General features: G+C 35.1%; 3 protein-coding genes across 4 annotated transcripts; all 3 read right to left on the bottom strand.

Annotated features, from left to right (window-relative positions):
• Positions 1 to 2576: 2576 nt before the first annotated feature.
• LOC120154132 (UMP-CMP kinase 3-like) lies at positions 2577 to 5360 on the bottom strand. 2 transcript variants are annotated; one of them, XM_039165951.1, is made up of 10 exons: positions 5257 to 5360; positions 4827 to 4890; positions 4674 to 4725; positions 4435 to 4552; positions 3713 to 3869; positions 3508 to 3588; positions 3264 to 3371; positions 3107 to 3178; positions 2834 to 2894; positions 2577 to 2738 (listed from the first exon to the last, which is right to left on the bottom strand). In XM_039165951.1, exons 2-9 carry the CDS (start codon positions 4851 to 4853, stop codon positions 2883 to 2885), a joined length of 627 nt encoding a protein of 208 aa, XP_039021882.1. In that variant the 5' UTR covers positions 4854 to 4890; positions 5257 to 5360; the 3' UTR covers positions 2577 to 2738; positions 2834 to 2882. The 2 variants fall into 2 exon arrangements, with proteins under 2 accessions (XP_039021882.1, XP_039021883.1); XM_039165952.1 differs by lacking the exon at positions 5257 to 5360 and adding an exon at positions 5127 to 5205 and having other exon boundaries at positions 4827 to 4891.
• A 1757-nt stretch (positions 5361 to 7117) lies between these two features.
• On the bottom strand, positions 7118 to 15899 carry LOC120154128 (dynamin-related protein 1E-like). Its single transcript, XM_039165946.1, has 15 exons — positions 15708 to 15899; positions 10725 to 10788; positions 10535 to 10642; positions 10194 to 10295; positions 10056 to 10106; positions 9920 to 9981; positions 9626 to 9716; positions 9452 to 9516; positions 9127 to 9321; positions 8923 to 9042; positions 8778 to 8848; positions 8235 to 8460; positions 8062 to 8112; positions 7588 to 7974; positions 7118 to 7480 (listed from the first exon to the last, which is right to left on the bottom strand). The coding sequence occupies exons 1-15, from the start codon at positions 15846 to 15848 to the stop codon at positions 7352 to 7354; spliced, it is 1863 nt and encodes a 620-aa protein (XP_039021877.1). The 5' UTR covers positions 15849 to 15899; the 3' UTR covers positions 7118 to 7351.
• On the bottom strand, positions 13904 to 15677 carry LOC120154131. The gene is made up of 2 exons (XM_039165950.1): positions 14188 to 15677; positions 13904 to 14018 (listed from the first exon to the last, which is right to left on the bottom strand). Exons 1-2 carry the CDS (start codon positions 15347 to 15349, stop codon positions 13984 to 13986), a joined length of 1197 nt encoding a protein of 398 aa, XP_039021881.1. The 5' UTR covers positions 15350 to 15677; the 3' UTR covers positions 13904 to 13983.
• Positions 15900 to 18416: the final 2517 nt, after the last annotated feature.

The following is an 18416-nucleotide window of genomic DNA, read 5'->3' as shown; positions in this document are numbered from 1 at the left end:
TCAAAGTATGGGGATTATCACTTTAGGGGACTGTGTTCTTTGCAATGCAAAGATGGAAACTCATTCTCACCTGTTTTTTGAATGCTCCATGGCTGCTACTCTATGGGAATCAATTTTACTCCATAATGGATTAAAGAAATCTATTTCTTCCTGGGATGACATGATCGTTTGGGCAAGTAATACTTGGAAAGGCAAGTCTCTTATTTCAACTATTCTAAAGCTTGCTTGGTGTACTAAAATCTATGTTTTATGGGAGGAGCGTAACCGAAGAATTTTCCGCAGGTGTACAAGAACTGCCGAAGACCTCTTCTTTTGCATCAAAGAATATGTAGGAATCAAAATGAGACGGAAAAATATTAATATGTCTAATAGTATTAACACTTTTTATGTAATTCTTGGAGTATAGAGTAACCAATCTTTTGTTTTGTAAGTAGGTTGTACATAAGGTTTATGTGAACGATATTTTTTTTGTAGCAAATTTTGCTTACTTGGATAGTAAAATTGAATTACCCAAAAAAATAAAAATAAAATAACTGTGAAAAAGTAAATCTACAAAATTAACGAAAGTAAAATGTAAAATAAATTCAATTTTAGTCAACAGCCTCAGGTCTCGTTTTGCCTCAATTTCAATTGATCATCATAGAGGATTTTTCCAAAATCAATATTTGGAATTCAATCTTTATTTGGACTAACCACGACTATTGTTGACAGCGCCAATAGAGTTTAAGTTTGGGAAAAGCCTAACTCGGATTATGTTGTCTTAATGAGAATCAAATTCTATCTCAATTTTACTTAGCATACCGTCACTAAGTGTGTTTTCAGGAAGTCAAACTTGCTACAAGCCGATTCTTCCTCCCAACTTTAAATCATCATAATAACATGCAGACCAACGTCAACTTTTTGAAATGAAAGTGTTTTGATTTTTAATGGAAATACCGATTGTCAATCTAAGTTTGGAAAAAATTGAGAATTATATTCAAAGATATTAGGTGCTCTTCAATTCTCACGTCATAATTGAGTCATTGTTTAAACCTTTGGCTTATTGGAAAATTAGCTGAGCATGATAGAAAAAAATATAAAAACTTAAAAATTAAAATGAAAGAGAAAAGAAAAACTTTATAAAATGAGAAAGCAAAGAATAAAGCTAATCCAATGTATGTTTCAAGCTTTACCCTAATAGATATTTATAGCTTTCTAAATCCCTAAAAAAACTAAAATGAAAATAACTAAGGATAAAATTTAAAAATATTCAAATAATAAAATCCTAAAGATAAACAAATGATATATCCTAAATTTAAATTCAAACTAATATCCTAAGAAATTTTCATTCATCCTTCTAGATGATTCTGACTGGATCGCCTTTAGAAATTGTTACCGATTAGATTTTTTAGAAACTGTCACTTCGGATCGCGTTATCCCTATTAATCCATCATCGATTCTAGAAAAAAAAAACTGCGGAATTTACTCTTAAAACATTGTTTTATGAATATTAAAGTACCATAGAAAACGAATCAAAACAACCCAAATCAACAATATCAAAGAGACAACAACGAGTAATTAACCAACAAATACTAACAAAATAAATCACTCATCAAAAGACACTGTACTCCAAGCACATTAAATAGTCCGGATAACATAACTCGTATGTATCAGGGATCGAGTTTAGATGAAAGCATAAGTTTAATGTTGGAGACAATCCCAAAGATCTAATTGGAAAAGAAAGGAAAACTAAAGCTTTATGTATTGAGCTGAACTGAAGTCATCAAATGTAAAAGGATTCGAGCTACCGTATCCGAACAGAGTGTTCAAAAGATATCAACTACTTAGAAAACAGCATATGCTCAACATTAAAAGGATTCGAGCTACCGTACTCCTAATTGCGCTTCCCGTGTTCTATTTGATATATCGCTTATATTCGACTCTTTTAATCAATAAAAAATTCAATTTAAAAAATAATAGTGATGATGAATGTGCAACTGGCGGATCCAGAAATTTATAGACGTGGGTATGCAAATTTTTATTTTATTTTTTCTTCTTCCCTTACTATATTGAATTCTAATCTAAAAATGATGGACCCTTATGAAAAATATGCATCCACCCCTGATTGCATGCATTCTCATACATATATTTAGGCAAATAGCTTATGAGGACGAGGATCGAAACAAATAGCCCATAGCAAAGTTATCGGGACACAAAGATAGCTCTTAACAAAAGAATTAGACATTTCATATTTGATCATAGAATTTGATGTCAAATGAGTGGTCAATATCTTGAACGAAGCCGTAGTAGAGGATCAGCCAACGAACATTTTGATAAGAGACTCTGAGATGATTATTAAGGAGGATTGGGTTAAAGAAGTTCGTTATACTTTTCTTGAGGGAAATGAATGTACGGATCACCATGTGGACTTAAAACAAGACTAAATAGGCAATTTAATTTTACTTGAAGCGTCACCTGTTGGTTTAATCTATCACAATACCATGTAAAAATTTCTGGTGTTTGGCAGCTCTGACTAATAATTATATACCACAAATTAGGCAAGGCAACTTGGTTACACGAAGAATAAGATTATCATGTAAACAACTACAGACTTTCAGATTTATTGTTCACAAACACAAGAAGAATATAAATGAACTTCATCATCTCTTCTCAGTAGTTATAAAACCAAATACTATCTGATACAAAAACATTCCAAATTATAAGAATACAGTAATGTGCGGCAGACTGTGACATATATATAACCTGCACCGAACAAAATTATGTTAGTTGCGAAAAAAATCGCTTGATAAAAGATTATAATTGTAGAACTGCATGATTTGCAGATAAAAACGTCACCTCAAATGAATATGCTAATTTATCACTGGTAGAGTTGCAAAGTCTGCCTAGGCAGCAACCTGCATATGCAACGTGTACCGATCGTGATTGGAACGTGAGAGGGAAGATATATGTTAAACCGATGATCAAATGATACTTTGGTGCTTTAAGAGTGTATCATGCAAAATCTAGTTAATGGCTCAAGATAAATGTAGTTAGGGTGATTCAAATTCTTATCCGCTTTCTTACTTTAGCTTTCGATCATAGAAAGGGTAAACCATGTCTCTTTTACCTTTTCAGCTTCTGGGGTGAAGATGACTTTAACTGCCTCAAACACCTCCCCAACGGGCTTTGCAGCATCAATCTAAACGTCAAAGCAACAATTCTAAAGTTGATGCAACTACGCCGATCATCCACTAAATAACCAAATGCTTCTGAAAGATTATTACCTCTCGGACTTTCCCCTTGGCCTTATAGTACTCAATGACAGGAAGGCTGGACTCGAGAAACACCTTGAATCGCTTTCTTACTGTTTCAATGTTATCATCTTCTCTTCCCTTCATTATGGAGATATGGACAAATAGTGTAAACAAATAGTGTAAACAACAGAAAATGGCACAAGAGGAAAAGGAAACAAAGAAATCTAACGTAAATCATATGGATAAACCTATAGAGAGAGAGAGATTGAATAACCTGGTTCCTACTCAGAAGACGCCTCTCCATCTCTTCTTCAGGGCAATTGAAAACCAGTACAAATTCAGGCTTGATTTTTGTCTGCAGAACCACCAAATTTTAGCCATGATAAATACATAACTGAATACGGAGAAGACAAGGTAAACAGGGTCACAGACACGTAAAACGAAAGAAAAAAATTATCAGAACCGAGTGATAGACTTACAACAGCTTCAAATGCTGCACGGTTTTCCTCATTACGAGGAAAACCATCAATAAGGAACTTGTCATTAACACTTTCCAGCATTGCTTTTTGGAGAAGCTTAATTGTGACCTCAGAAGGAACAATCTTTCCCTCTTTGATCATGTTCTGAATCATGGTTCTGTAGATCAGAAGAGAACATTCCTTAGATCGATCAGAAAAATGTGGCATGGAAAATGGTTCAAATGAATAACTAATACTCAGCATGCAAAAAGGTTCAAATGCAAACAACTGAGAGAGAATACAGACAACTAGATTAGCACATGAGAATCAGCTCTACTTCTACCCTTAAACATAAATATGCAACAAAGGCAGATCAGATTCAGTAATTGAAAGAGAAAGGCCAATATTAGAAACTCAAAAAGATCTGAAAATATTTATTTGTCTAATTTCAAGAGCTTAGTGTAAAAATAGCAATTATGTTCAATGAAAATATCCCATTTAGAATTTGAACAGATCTCTACAGGAACAGCCTACACCAAGCAATAACATAGATATTCAATCATTAGAAACAAGATTTTTTTCTTCTTGAGTCAATATATCTAAAAGTTTTGTATTCTATTTCTAAATGGATGCTGATTCCAGATTTCAATCATGTGTAAAGACAAAATATGAATAAAATCTATAGAATTAGCTAGAAACAATGCATGTCTAATCTTTTCAGTGTTCAGACACATATATCATACCCATTTTCAGAACCAGACTTAATTTCTGCTCGGAGGAGATCTCCAGCACTGAGATGAGTGTAATGGAAGTGTTCCACTATATTTGCACATTGGGTACCTTTTCCACTGCCAGGGCCACCTGATCAATAAACATGACATGGGAAAAAAAACCCACCAATAGTAGTAAGCATTTGCAAACAAGATGAAAATGTAAATGTCAAACTACCAAAAGACAAAATACATGGGAAGAAGTCTCTTACCCAAAACAAAAACAACTTTAGGCTTCTTTTCGGCCAATCTAGCAGTGATATCCTGAATATACATGCAAAAATAAGCTGATTTGGATAAAAAACTGCAAATGCATGATAAAGGATGTTCGAACAACATAATAAAATTTTAACGCCCCCCATTACCATGTCCGCAATATCAACTGTTCCCATGATTCAAAAGCTAGCTTAGGTCTGGAGAGCGTTTAACCTGCATAAATCAAAAACGAAAACAAAAGGTATACGAAATTAAGAAAGGCAAGACAAGAGATCTGAATAAAGAAAAACACGAGGGCATCGAAAAAGGGATCTTCTGTATAGCAAGTTGATGCCATGCGGAGGAACACAAAACATGCACAGTTGCACATTGGAATCAGATTCGAATTCCGAATTCCACGTACAGAATGAAGAAGACGAAATGAAAAACGTTGTAAAGAACTGGATTATACACAGATCAAAATGGCGTCGGATTGGCATTGAAGACGGAAAACAAAGAGAAGAAGAAACAGATCAGACCGGATCCAATCAGATCCAGTCATAAGAGAAGATTAAAATGCAGGGAAAGTAAGAAATTTACCTGAATTGTTATTAATTTTTTTTTAAAAAAATGAGAAGGAAGGGAAGGAGGGAATGGAGGTGTGGAGGCAATTAAATATGGAGGTTTGCCTTTGGTTTTGGCCTTGGGACGACCATTCAAAAGGCTTTTAAATACTTTTGAATGAGCCTGCCTGCTTCCCTGTGTGGATCTTGAATTCTAGATCTAGGAAATTCGGGTACAAGTCAATATTACACGTTATGCTGACCCCATTTAATCAATCAATGCCATATTTATTGCTGACACCTTTAATCAAATAATTAAAAATGTTATATTAAAAAAAAACTCCGAAAGAGATAAAATTGTACACCTAATTCAGTTAAAGTGATAAATAATTTGATATTGTTTAAGTAAATCTCAGTTTAAGTGGTAAGTAATTTGATATTATTTAAGTAAAACTCAAATTCGAATCTTTATGTATGTAGAAAATTTTCGCCTAATATATGACTTAAGTCGATCTGAATTAGTAAAGAAGAAACTTTAGGAACATGAGGGACAAAAAATAGTAAAACTTAAAAACAATGTACATAACATGAATTTTTTATTCAATGTTTACACTTAATCAGTTTTTTGAATTATTAAAAATAAAATTATTTTAATTTTGTGGCGAGAGAAAAATATATTGAACACAAAAATATATAAAACATCTGATTCTAAAAATAGAACTATAAAATTTACACCTTTTTTCATTTTTTTTCTCTTACAAAATAATGTAAATTAATAAATTTCTTTCTCTTACCACAAAAGAAAAATTATGTTCGCATCAAGGGAATATAAAATAAAAATGGATTAAAATTAAGTAAATAATCTAAAAGATTTAATAGGTTAATCTAAATACTAATGTGCAATCTATGATTTTTATTAGGTTGTAAGATAATCATGTCATGCCTATATATATATGAATTTATTCTGATACTACTTTTTAATAGATTTAGATTTGAAACTTCCGTAACGAATTTCTTCAGTCTCGTGGACGTGTCGAGTTTGTCTTATACCGTAACAAATGCCGTATATTACAAATTAATGTTTAAGTTGATCTATTAGATCAAATAATTAATCCATTTAGATTATTGGTCGTCCAATTTTACCTAAAAACGGAAGGCGTCCATGCCGACTTGCGTTGATTATCCGCTGAAAGAGAGAAATACATACATATGGTGTTTTCAAAATGTTAGTTTCTTTTGTATAATTTATTTTTGTTGATTTATTTTCTAAAGCTTGAATAAGCTTTATTAAATGGGAATATTAATTACGAATGTCCAACCTTTTTCCATTCTAATTTACTTGATAACTCAATAACCATGTTCCGGTCTTTTAATAAAAATAAAAAAGGCATAATTTCCCGTCCTTTACACCAAAGCAAAAAAAAAAAACAAAAATTAAATGGAATTACCTTTATTTTCATTTTCAACCATATATGAAACATAAAGCAAAGCAACGGAGAGAGTTCCAAGCAGTTGTGCCCCGTCTCCATTAAGCCTGTAAATGAATTGAACGATCAACGAATCGTTCATAGACTGTGCAGTGAGAAATTTATTTATGTTCGTTTATTTATTAAATGAACGAACATGAACATACCTCTGTTCGTGTGTGTTTAGTCTAGTCTCCATAGAAGCAATTCATAGCAAGGACGAAGTTAAGAAAATAGAGGTCAAGATTGAATTAAAATAAATTTTTAAAAGATCAAAATTTGTTACTGTAGTTTATCATTATATAACTTTTATAATTATTAAAGATATTAAATTAAAACTTTAGGGAGTCGAAATAAAATTATATCAGTCTCTTAACTTTAAATTTTCAAATTTTAGAAGGACAAATGTTGAAATTTACCCATTTAGAGGAGGTAAGCCGTAATACAATAATAATATAAACATAAAGTCACACAGCACAATAACACAACAATCCCATGTGGTCATGGAAATTACACATATGGCACAACACTACATCACTAAGAATGGATCTAACAAAGAATCTCAAGCTGTCAAATACTTAACATAATCGAATTCTGCATTACTTACTAGTCTCACATTAGTTGAATACGGAAACGAGTCGAAGAAGAATCATATCGGAGTTAATATCATCGAGTCCATGATACAGAATCGATCTCGTCCCTTGCAGCCTTGTATAGTTCAAGCCTTTTAGCACACTGTTGTCTCCTCTCCATCAAAGTTGGATCCTCATCTAACATTTGTGACAGCTGCTTCCCCTGAAACACAAGCACATGCAAAAACTCATTAACCATGTCCCTCACCCTTGTTTAAGGGAAAGATTATTCACTACACATAAGAGTGCTCGTGAGTCGTCACACATTACCTCTTTCTTCCCTAGCTGCGTGTAAAACCGGCTTAGCAGTGACTGTTTTGCCTCCCTAACTTGACAGTAAACCACGGCCTTCGGGATTACGTTCTTAAGTGTATCTGACACCATACCGATATATGAGGAAACATTTGACCCTATCCTCCGAAAATGGCCCTCACCATACCGGTCCACAGCTGCAGTAGCTTGAGGGTTCCCTCCAGGATTTCCTCCTTTATTTTCTACTTCTTGGGGAAGCTTCCGGAAGAACTCTACTGTTAAATAAGATGATTCCATATCTACCAACCGAACAACTGTCTTCTTACCTTCATCTCGAAACCTCTCCAAGGCCTCGTTAGCAGCTGCTGCTATATCAGCTCGCAGTGTGGGAAAGCGTTTCAATTCCTGTTAATAGAAAACATCAATAGGCTTTCATCTATGGGACGCTAGATAAACTTAAATTGCATAAGATAAATTTTCTCAAATTTTAACCTGTGTTTCTTCCATAGATTTCCTCACAAGTTCCTTCAAGACGAAGTGAACCTACATAGTGTAAAGTACATAAGCTAAAAGTAATATCACAAAATCAGAAAAATGCTTTTAACTACTTGAAGAATTCAGAATAAATCTAGAATAATTATTAAAGAATAAAGGATGATACTTACAGCATCCACAGAAGCTTCAGCTGGTCCCCTGAAGTAATTTAAAGCCCCTTCAATAAGCCTGCGGTAACCTTGCTCAGGTGCTATCAAGTGCGGTTGATAACCATCTGCCTCGGACACTACTCTCTTTACATTTTGCAGAGAAAGATGGCGATCAAAGGGAAGCTTCCTCAAAGCAGCAGGTAGCTGGTTGTCAAAGACTCCATAAATTCGATCACCTCCAGGTCGCCTAATATATCAAAGTGGTGAAAATGGAAATGACAAATAACCCTAAAATTGGAAGCACGGAACTCAATTCACTAAAATCACATGATCCAATTTTGTTCAATTACATTAAGGTTACCCATAGTTGAATCATGAGAAGAAAATTGAATTAGATTATGTTTCCAACCTTTACAAAAGGATATTTGGGTTTCTAAAGCAAAGAATTAGTCCATATCTTAAGAGCATGAATCTAACTCAAGGATGAATGATTTGATTTCTATGCTCAGACTAATAACCACGACAAAGAAAGGGGGAAAACAACAGAAGTAGAAGAAACTTTACCCTCCATCTAGGTGCTCCTTGAATATCCGTTCAAACGCACGACAAACTTCCAATACGGAGTATAGTTGAGCCTAAGATAAAACATCACAATTATACACAGCACATGAAGTAACTTACATAGAAGTAGAAAAGGCATGCAACTCACTCCAGCATCTAGAGCAATAGGCCTGCCAAGATGATCCATCTCTGATTCAAGTTCATCAATACTTTTGTTTATCAAAGAAGTGATGCTGGGTATCCGAGCCCTAATTACAGATTCCAAGTGCTGAAAACAAGGCAACATTGTTAGAAATATTCCCTTTAAGATTGCAAAAAGCCAATACTTAGTAAAATGTACTCAATATCAAACCTGTGACAGAAGTTTTGCAAGGTACTCTGAACCCATTTTACTTGCTAAGTGTCCATAGTCTGGACTAGTGGCAAAATATTCACGCTCCTTGCGTCTTGCCACAATCATGTCCACATTTTTGTTTATATCAGCCTGTGAACGGTTCACAATTCCAACCCAAGGATGCTGTAGCCGGTAAGATCTTCCTTCAAGAACCTTAAGAATGGAAAAGGAAATAAAACATGTTAGTAGACCAAGTCAGAAACAATAGAATAAACAAAGAATAGACATGGTCAGATACAGTAAATATAAAATTTCATATGAAAGAGAAAGAAAGCAAACTCACATCCAAAGCATTAGTCCCTTTGTCCATAAGGTCAAGCTTAGTTATCACACCAAACGTCCGTTCACCTGGTATGAGAAAGACACAATTCTTTCAATGGAAAGGAAAGAGTAAAATATACTTCGCAAAGATTTGCATCTATACTAATGCTATAGTAAAATGATAATTAATACATACCAGAGGGGTCTACCTCCCTGGACAGTTTGATAGCATCAGAAGTTGCTATATCTTGATTAGCTGGAGATATAGCTAGTATGATACAATTAGGCTACAAAAAGTATAATGATGATTCAGAATGCAACAGCACAGAAATAAGAAGCTTCAGATGAGAAAAGATTGTTTAAGCGTACAAAGATTGAATTCATTCAAGCAGACACTTATATCCCAGCGAAGAGAGAGAGTTTGCAGGGGGAAGGGGTAAAATACTATTCTCGCTTAATGAAAAGCACATTTAAAGGATGAGATGCTTACCTTATCAACATAAGACCGAACCATGGTTTCGATGTCTTCAACTATACTTTCCGGTTGTCCCTCTAAAAAGAACAATGGTCCCATTCAACAATTGAACACGAGAAAAACAATGAATATTAAAAAAAATAACACTTACCAACGGCAACTTTTGTTAAGCCCGGTAAATCAATCAGGGTTAAGTTGACAACTGTGTAAAGATAATAAATGGTGTTAGCTAAATGACTCTGACCCTTACTTCTAAAAGGGAAACATAATCTTGATTTTGACGACAAACCATTTGGAGAGTAGATACTGAGATGGATGGGAACAGGAGATATTTGTTTAGTCTTCCCAGTAATTCTATCAGTTTCCTCCTGAATTTCATGGCGGACCGCCCCTGCACCAAGAAAGGATGAGCAAAATAAGCTTCAATTTCAAATTAACAGAAGAGGAATAATCCATACAACCAGAATTTGCAACTAGCGTGTACGAATAAATAAAAAAAACTTCCAAGAAGGTTTTCTTATTTACTAGATTCTCCATAATTGAAACGAAGGAAAGCTAAAAGCATGCCAAGTCCAGCTAATTCGTAATCTGACGAATCCAAAGGCAAAGTAAAAAAGAAAAAATAATTACCAAAATCAGTGAATCTTCTCTTGGGCAGGTGAAGAAACTCAGCATATTCCTGCGACCCTTCGTCCGTCTTATGAAGTTGCAACACCAAAGGACGTCTAGTCACGATTCCTGCACAGAATTACACATAGCTATTAGTCCGACTAAAGAGACTAAAATTTCTAAAGAAGAAGAAGAGGGGAAACTAACAAACCCGATCCTCTGGGAAGGAAGTCACGGCCAACTATGCTCTCGAGCACCGAAGACTTCCCTGAACTCTGTTCTCAATCCAAAAACGAAGCCTAACTCATATTAGTGTTAACAATGAACATTTGGGCAGTATATCATTTTATTCCTCTTATTTTCAATTACAGCAAATTGGTCCTTATATACACAATAGCTTCCTATAACTAACTCAGTAACAGAAATCTAACAAACTCAACAAACTAACAGATTACATAACTGTATTGCAACAGTTAATACTTTCTACACTCCCCCTCAAGTTGGTGGTTGCAAAGATGTCTTTAAACCCCAACTTGGAAACTAGATATTCATGTTGATGCACACCCAAGGCTTTTGTCATCAAATCTGCTTGTTGCTCCCCTGTCTTGACATGTTTAGTTTGTATCAAGCCTTCTTGAATCTTCTCTCTGACAAAATGACAGTCTATCTCAATGTGTTTGGTTCTCTCATGAAAAACTGGATTAGCTGCTATTTGCAAAGCTGCTTTATTATCACACATTAATTGTGCTGGTGCTAAGTTTTTCAAGCCTAACTCTGCTAACAAACCCTTCAACCATATAATTTCTGCCGCGGTTCCTGCCATGCTTCTATATTCTGCTTCTGCAGAAGAACGCGCAACCGTGTTCTGCTTCTTAGACTTCCAAGAGATTAGAGACATTCCAAGCTTAATACAGAAACCTGTTACAGACCTTCTAGTCATAGGACAGGCAGCCCAGTCAGAGTCACAGTAAGCAATTAACCTGCACTCACTCTTCGCACTTAGCAAAATCCCTTGTCCAGGATTTTTCTTGATGTATTTTACCACTCTTAGAGCAGCTTCAAGATGCGACCTTTTTGGTTTATGCATAAATTGACTGAGGAAATGTACAGCATAGACAATATCTGGCCTTGTGTGAGTCAGATATATTAATCTACCTATAAGTCTCTGAAAAACAGACTTATCCTGCAACAGTTCTTCATTGCTACAAACTGCTTCATCATACTCTGCTGAAGTAAACTTTTTATTTTGCTCAAGAGGAGTCAAAGCTGGTTTAGCTCCCCCTACTCCAATCTCTTCAATCAACTCTAAAGCATACTTTCTTTGATTCAGCACAATCCCTTCCCTTGATCTTAGAACCTCTAATCCTAGAAAGTACTTCAACTCCCCAAGATCTTTCATTTTGAAATTCTCATTCAAAATGTGTTTCAATTCTGCTATCAATCTCTCACTACTCCCAGTGATTAAAAGATCATCAACATATATCAACAAAACAACTATATCACTCCCTTGTTGCTTTGTAAACATTGAATAATCATACTTGCTCTGTATATAACCAGCTACAAGTAAGGCTTCTGTTAGCTTCAAATTCCATTGCCTAGAGGCTTGTTTTAGTCCATAAAGTGATTTATGCAGCCTACAAACCTTAGACTCCCCCTGGCTGCAAAAACCATCAGGAAGTGCCATATAGACTTCCTCAACTAAGTCACCTTGTAAGAATGCATTGTACACATCCATTTGATAAAGAGGCCAAGAAAAAATGGAGGCAATGGCAAGGACAGTTCGAACAGTGACTAGTTTAGCAACTGGAGAGAAGGTATCCACAAAGTCAACCCCTTCTCTTTGATTGAATCCTTTAGCAACAAGGCGAGCTTTGAACCGTTCAATATCTCCATTAGCCTTGTACTTGATTCGGTATACCCATTTACAGCCTATTGGAACTTTCCCTGATGGCAGAGTAACTATTGACCAAGTGTTGTTTGACTCCAAAGCTTCAATCTCTTCCTTCATGGCTTTAATCCACATAGGGTTGGTGATGGCTTCAATATAGGTTTTTGGTTCACTTATATGAGAAGTGGAAGATAAGAAACTTTGAGTTTTAGAAGGTAAGTGAGAATAAGAAATGAAATTGGAGATAGGATACTTACTTGGAAGAGATGAAGATTGGTAGGATTGAACATAGTCATGTAGCCAATTAGGGGGTTTGATAATCCTAGTGGACCTTCTCTGAGCCAGACCCTGAGTTTGTGGTAAAGAAAGTTGACCAGAACATGGAATTGAAGATGGAGTAGGCAAACTAGTTGAGACTTGAGGTGATGCAGAAGAAGAAGAAGAGGAAGAAGGAGAAGACAAATTAGGTGAAACAGAATCAACAGGATGAGAAGGTGCAGAAATTTCGAGAGTAAGAAAATCAGAATCATCAATGAAGGACTGAGTAGGAAAAAATGGAGAAGGCTTATTTAATGGAATTGAGAAAGGAAAAATAGTCTCATGAAAGACTACATCACGATTAACAAAAAAAGACTTTGTATGAAGATCAAAAAGTAGATATCCCTTTTGAGTTGAGGAATAACCCATAAAAACAGAAGGTAAGGCTTTTGGAGAAAATTTGTCCTTACAATTGACTTTAGTTGCATAACAAAGGCAACCAAAAACTCTCATATGAGAAAGATTAGGTGATTTTTTATAGAAAACTTCAAATGGGCTTTTCCAGTTTAGAACAGCAGTAGGAAGTCTGTTAATGATATAACAAGCTGTTAAGACACACTCACCCCAAAATTTGATAGGAACATGAGAATGGAATCTAAGAGCACGTGCTACCTCTAAAAGATGTTTATGTTTTCGTTCAGCAACACCATTTTGTTGGGGTGTATGAACACAAGAGCTTTGGTGAATGATACCAAGGGATGAAAAAAGCTCAGAACAGTTATCACTAAAAAATTCACCACCATTATCACTACGAACATACTTAACTAAAGTAGAATGATGATTTCGAACAAGATTAAAAAATTGTTTAAGGAAGATAATTGCATCACTCTTAAGTCTCAACAGGTAAACCCAAGTGAACCTAGTATGATCATCTACAATAGTCAAAAAAGACCTATGACCACTGTGTGTTGATATTCTATATGGACCCCATAAGTCAATATGAATTAAATCAAAAGGTGTAAGTGACCTAGAAGAACTAATTGGAAAGGGTAACCTAGACTGTTTTGCAAGAGGACAAACAGAACATTGCTTAACAGAATTTTCATTTAATGGGACAGAACACAAAAATGGAGTTTTATGCATTTTAACAGAAGTAGCATGCCCTAAACGTGCATGCCAAAGCATTGTATTATTGTCACAGGAAACAGACATACAACCAGAATCAACTTTACATTTGGATGATGACAAAACAGAAGTAATATTTGTAAAGGACAAACCAGAAACAAGGTCTTTAGAGTCGAACAAATAGAGACCACGAGCTTCCCTACCAATCCCCCTCATCTTCCCAGTGAAGAGATCCTGCAAAATACAAAAATGAGGGTAAAACTGATACTGCAGTTGAGATCTTTAGTGAGTTTTGACACTGACAGTAAGTTATGATGAAAATTAGGAACATACAACACGTTTGGAATAATATCAACTGAGTTAAAATGAAAGCTACCAGTATGGGTGATTGGAACAGTTTTACCAGTGGGCAGATGGACAGAACTAGGCTGACATGAAGTTAGAGATTGCAAACAATGGATTTCAGACACCATATGGTCAGTGGCCCCTGTATCAAGTATCCAACGAAACGAATTAGAAGAGTCAGGTGAGCACAAGGAAGCAATACCTGCTAGGTTGACTGCTGCATCCACCGAGGGAGTTTTGTTCAAGAGCTCTAGAATCTGATGATATTGAGCTGCTGTGAAAACTGGAGAAGTATTAACTATGCTGGAATCATGTGAATCATGATTGGAGTCAACCAGGGAGGGATTAGTAGCAAAAGCTGCCTGAGAATTCTTCTTCTTGGTAAATTTGAAGTCTGGAGGAAAACCAATCAAACGATAGCAGTTGTCTCGCTTATGACCTTTGATTTTACAGTAATCACAAACACCATTGAATCGCCTACGATCTGAATTTCCAGATGCATTGGAGTACATGGCAGTGGCACCCGAAACACCAGATAACTGAGCTCGTTGTGCTTCTTCTTGTACAATCATGGAATATGCTTGATTTACATTCGGTAGAGGTTGCATAAGCAGAACTTGGCTACGAATGGCTGAGTAAGTATCATTTAGGCCCATAAGAAATTGCAATAACCTCTGTTGTGCGATGTGTTTGGAATTCTGCTGAGATACCTCGCAATTACAGGCTGAAAGAGGAACTAGAGCATGGTATTCGTCCCACAACAATTTCAATCTCGTAAAATAGGTCGAAACTGTTGAGTCACCTTGATTTAGGGTAGCAATTTCACGATGTAAAAAAAATATTCGAGATCCATCTACCTTATCGAAGCGCTCCTTCAAATCACTCCAAACTTGAACAGCGCTTGAAGCGAATACAATTCCAGCCGAGAGATCGCTGCTTACAGTGTTAAGAATCCAGGACAAAACAACCGCATTACAACGTTCCCATTGAGAGTGCAGGATCTCATCATAATCTTCTTTGCAGCAGGTGCCATCAACGAGACCTAACTTATTTTTGGCCAGCAACGCGATTCTCATAGATCTGCTCCAGACGGTATAATTGTCGATGCCAACCAGACGATGCGAGACCAGAACACCGCCCGGCGTATCAGACGGATGCAAAAATAGAGGATGATTGAAGTCGAGCACGGCGGTGGTAGCAGCAGCGTCAGGAGTGTCCATTTCTTCGAAAGAAATCGCCCAAAACCAGACCTAATTTAGACGAGAGAAAAAAAGAAGAAAGCCACGGGCAAAGAGTAGAGGAAAACGGCCCAAAAACAAATAACCTGGGCTAAACTGATACCATGTTAACAATGAACATTTGGGCAGTATATCATTTTATTCCTCTTATTTTCAATTACAGCAAATTGGTCCTTATATACACAATAGCTTCCTATAACTAACTCAGTAACAGAAATCTAACAAACTCAACAAACTAACAGATTACATAACTGTATTGCAACAGTTAATACTTTCTACAATTAGAAGATGGGTCACGTTTGTTGTTCACAGAAAGATAGAAGAAATTTAAAAGAGAAACCTGTCCACCAACGACGGCGACAGAAGGAAGAGCCTCCCAAAGGGAAGAGAAAGTATTATCGCCGCCACCATAATCACCGAGAGCCGTACATGCTCGCTGAATCCTGTTAACCAAGCCGATCAAGCTCTCCATAGTGGTCATCTTCGATGGCAAACCCTAGAAAAAAAATGACAGGTTGAAGTTGAAATTGAACGAGGAAAATAAATTAGCTGATGGGTTTCGCAGGTTGCGATGAACTAGCAGATAGAGGTGGAGAAAAAAAATGGAAACTTCAGAAATTTTTAAAAATTAAAATATTAAAAGTAGAATAATCGTCGTTACGTTCGGACAATCGTCATGAGTGTGCTAAAGATATTAGGGTGAAAATTCCCCGATAGTCCCTTACTATATAGTGTACTTTTGTTTAAATCCTGAAAAAATTATAAAATAATCAGACGAGTTAATGAAAAATAATAAATTTGTTAATGTAAAAAATTATTATTTCTTAATTCATTTTAATTCTTTTTTTAATGGATTATGATTGATTTTTAATTTTTTATTAATTTAAATGATTATTTTATCATTTTTAATAATCATAAGATGTAACTAAGAAGATATAATATAGTCAAAGGATTTGTCTAGGTATTTACCCAAGATAATATAGTGCACGCTCCGCACCGTTTTGTATTTGTTGTTCTCATTTTCTTAAGTATAAAGGAAGTGCTACGGTACTATCCGTTTTACGCGTTTGAAATTTCAGAAAGATGGCCCAACGAAAGGCCTGGAAGGACCGTTTACTGAAATTACCATTTTGGTGTTTTTTCTATCTTAATATTCAAATGTGTTTCAAATTCAAGTAAAAAACATCCGTATGGTACGTAGAAACTCGACCTTTTTGTTCTCTTTTGTCTTTGTTCTGTTGTTTGCTCGGTTGGAACAATAATAAATAGAATAATTAGTTTTATATATTAAAATTCGTAAACGACAACTTGGTTTAAAGTCAAAAACCTCTTTTAGAAAAAATTCCTAATTTTTTCTACGCTCGTTTGTTGATCAGTTGCTAAAATTTAGTTGCTGACCATTAGTAATTTTTGTTGTATTTTTCTTTACTATATCATATCTTTATTTTTTTAATAAATTTATATGTATTGCACGTTTTTATGTGTTGCACGTTTTAATATGTCTTTATGACATATTTTCTTTTGTATTTTGGCATATTTTTTTTGTTCTTTGATAGTATTTTAATTTACCGTTTTTCTAAGAATTAATTTCACATTGCTATGATTAATCAAGACGACGCTTATTTGATATATTGTTAATCTTCCTGCTTTGGGCCCTCAGATTGGATTTAGATATCTAATTTGCATTTAAGATAGTTTTTCACGTTGTTCGAGATTGATTTGCGGTTTGTCGTTGACATCTAAATATTTTAATCCACTTTTATGGTTCGCGTGCTAATGCGATCAAATTTGTTTATATCTATCTTTGTTCGAGTTTCTTGATTAGATTTAATCTTTCTTTGTATGGTTCTTTTGTGATCTTAAGTTGGTAGTTTTGTTTAAATGGTTATAGGAAAATTTTCTAATTATATGTTTAATTTAAGAATTGTAAATCTTTATTATAATTTAGGATATTTCCTATTGTGAAGAAAATTAATTGCTTCTATAAAAATACATATTCACATTCGATTTTTTCCTTAAATTATTTAAGTATTAACATTTAAATCAAATTAAATACTATTAAATTTTAAATACCTTAAATTGTAAAAATATAAATTAAAATATTTACATTTCATAAAAACCTGATTTCAAATCAATTAAATTTACTCTCACTTGCTCTGTTGATTTATTTTGAAAAATTGTGGCCATATTGAAATATATGGTTTGGGTTCCTGTCTTCACCCTTGAAGATCGTTTTATGTCTTTCTTTCCATGTTCCCCAAATCATGGCTGAGAAAATTGTGCCCCACGATAAACCTTCAAAAGTTTTTCTCTCGGATATACTGTTCTTTTGTAACCATACTTCAAAATCATTCGCCTCTACCTGGCTTAGCTCAGTTGGTAGAGTACAAGGTTCTTAACCTTGAGGTCGTGGGATCGTGTCTCACGGAGGGCATTTCATAATTCGGAGGTCTCTTACGGAAGCTGCTCTCAACTTGGTGTTGGGGATAGCCTACTATCTTACCTCCCCCTTACCCGGAACAGTCATTTTTTTCTTTGTCGTTCTACAGTGCTTCAAAATATGTTTTATTGATTCAAGCCCACCTTGACAGACATGACAAGCTACTTTCATTGTTATTTTTTTCTTGTTGCGAATTTCATTTGTATTCAGTCTATTTAAAACACAAAGCCAAATGAAAGTTCAGATTCTCTGTTGTTTTCAACTTCCAAATCCACTTGTAGCTTCTACTTGTGACATCTTCTCTGGTACAATTTAAAACATCTTTGAAGGCCGACTTTACTGAGAAAGACCCATCTTTTGAGTGACCCCATATTGGTTCGTCCGAGATATTACTAGTATTGCCATCTAACTTGATTTCCCCACTCATCTTGTCTAACACATTTTGAGGAAGTAATTGATTCAGCTCCTGGAAATTTCATTCTTGTACAACACTTATGTAGTTCGCCACATTTCCCATTCTATGAATCGTATCAATCTCTGGGTAGAGGTCTTTGAGGGGTTTTTATCTATCCACCAATCATGCCAAAATTTCACTTTTCCCCTTAATTT

The sequence above is a fragment of the Hibiscus syriacus genome, unplaced genomic scaffold (genome assembly GCF_006381635.1).
Source record: "Hibiscus syriacus cultivar Baekdansim isolate YM2019G1 unplaced genomic scaffold, ASM638163v2 tig00111105_pilon, whole genome shotgun sequence".
Taxonomy (NCBI): Eukaryota; Viridiplantae; Streptophyta; class Magnoliopsida; order Malvales; family Malvaceae; genus Hibiscus; species Hibiscus syriacus.
This window is presented reverse-complemented; position numbering and strand designations above follow the sequence as displayed.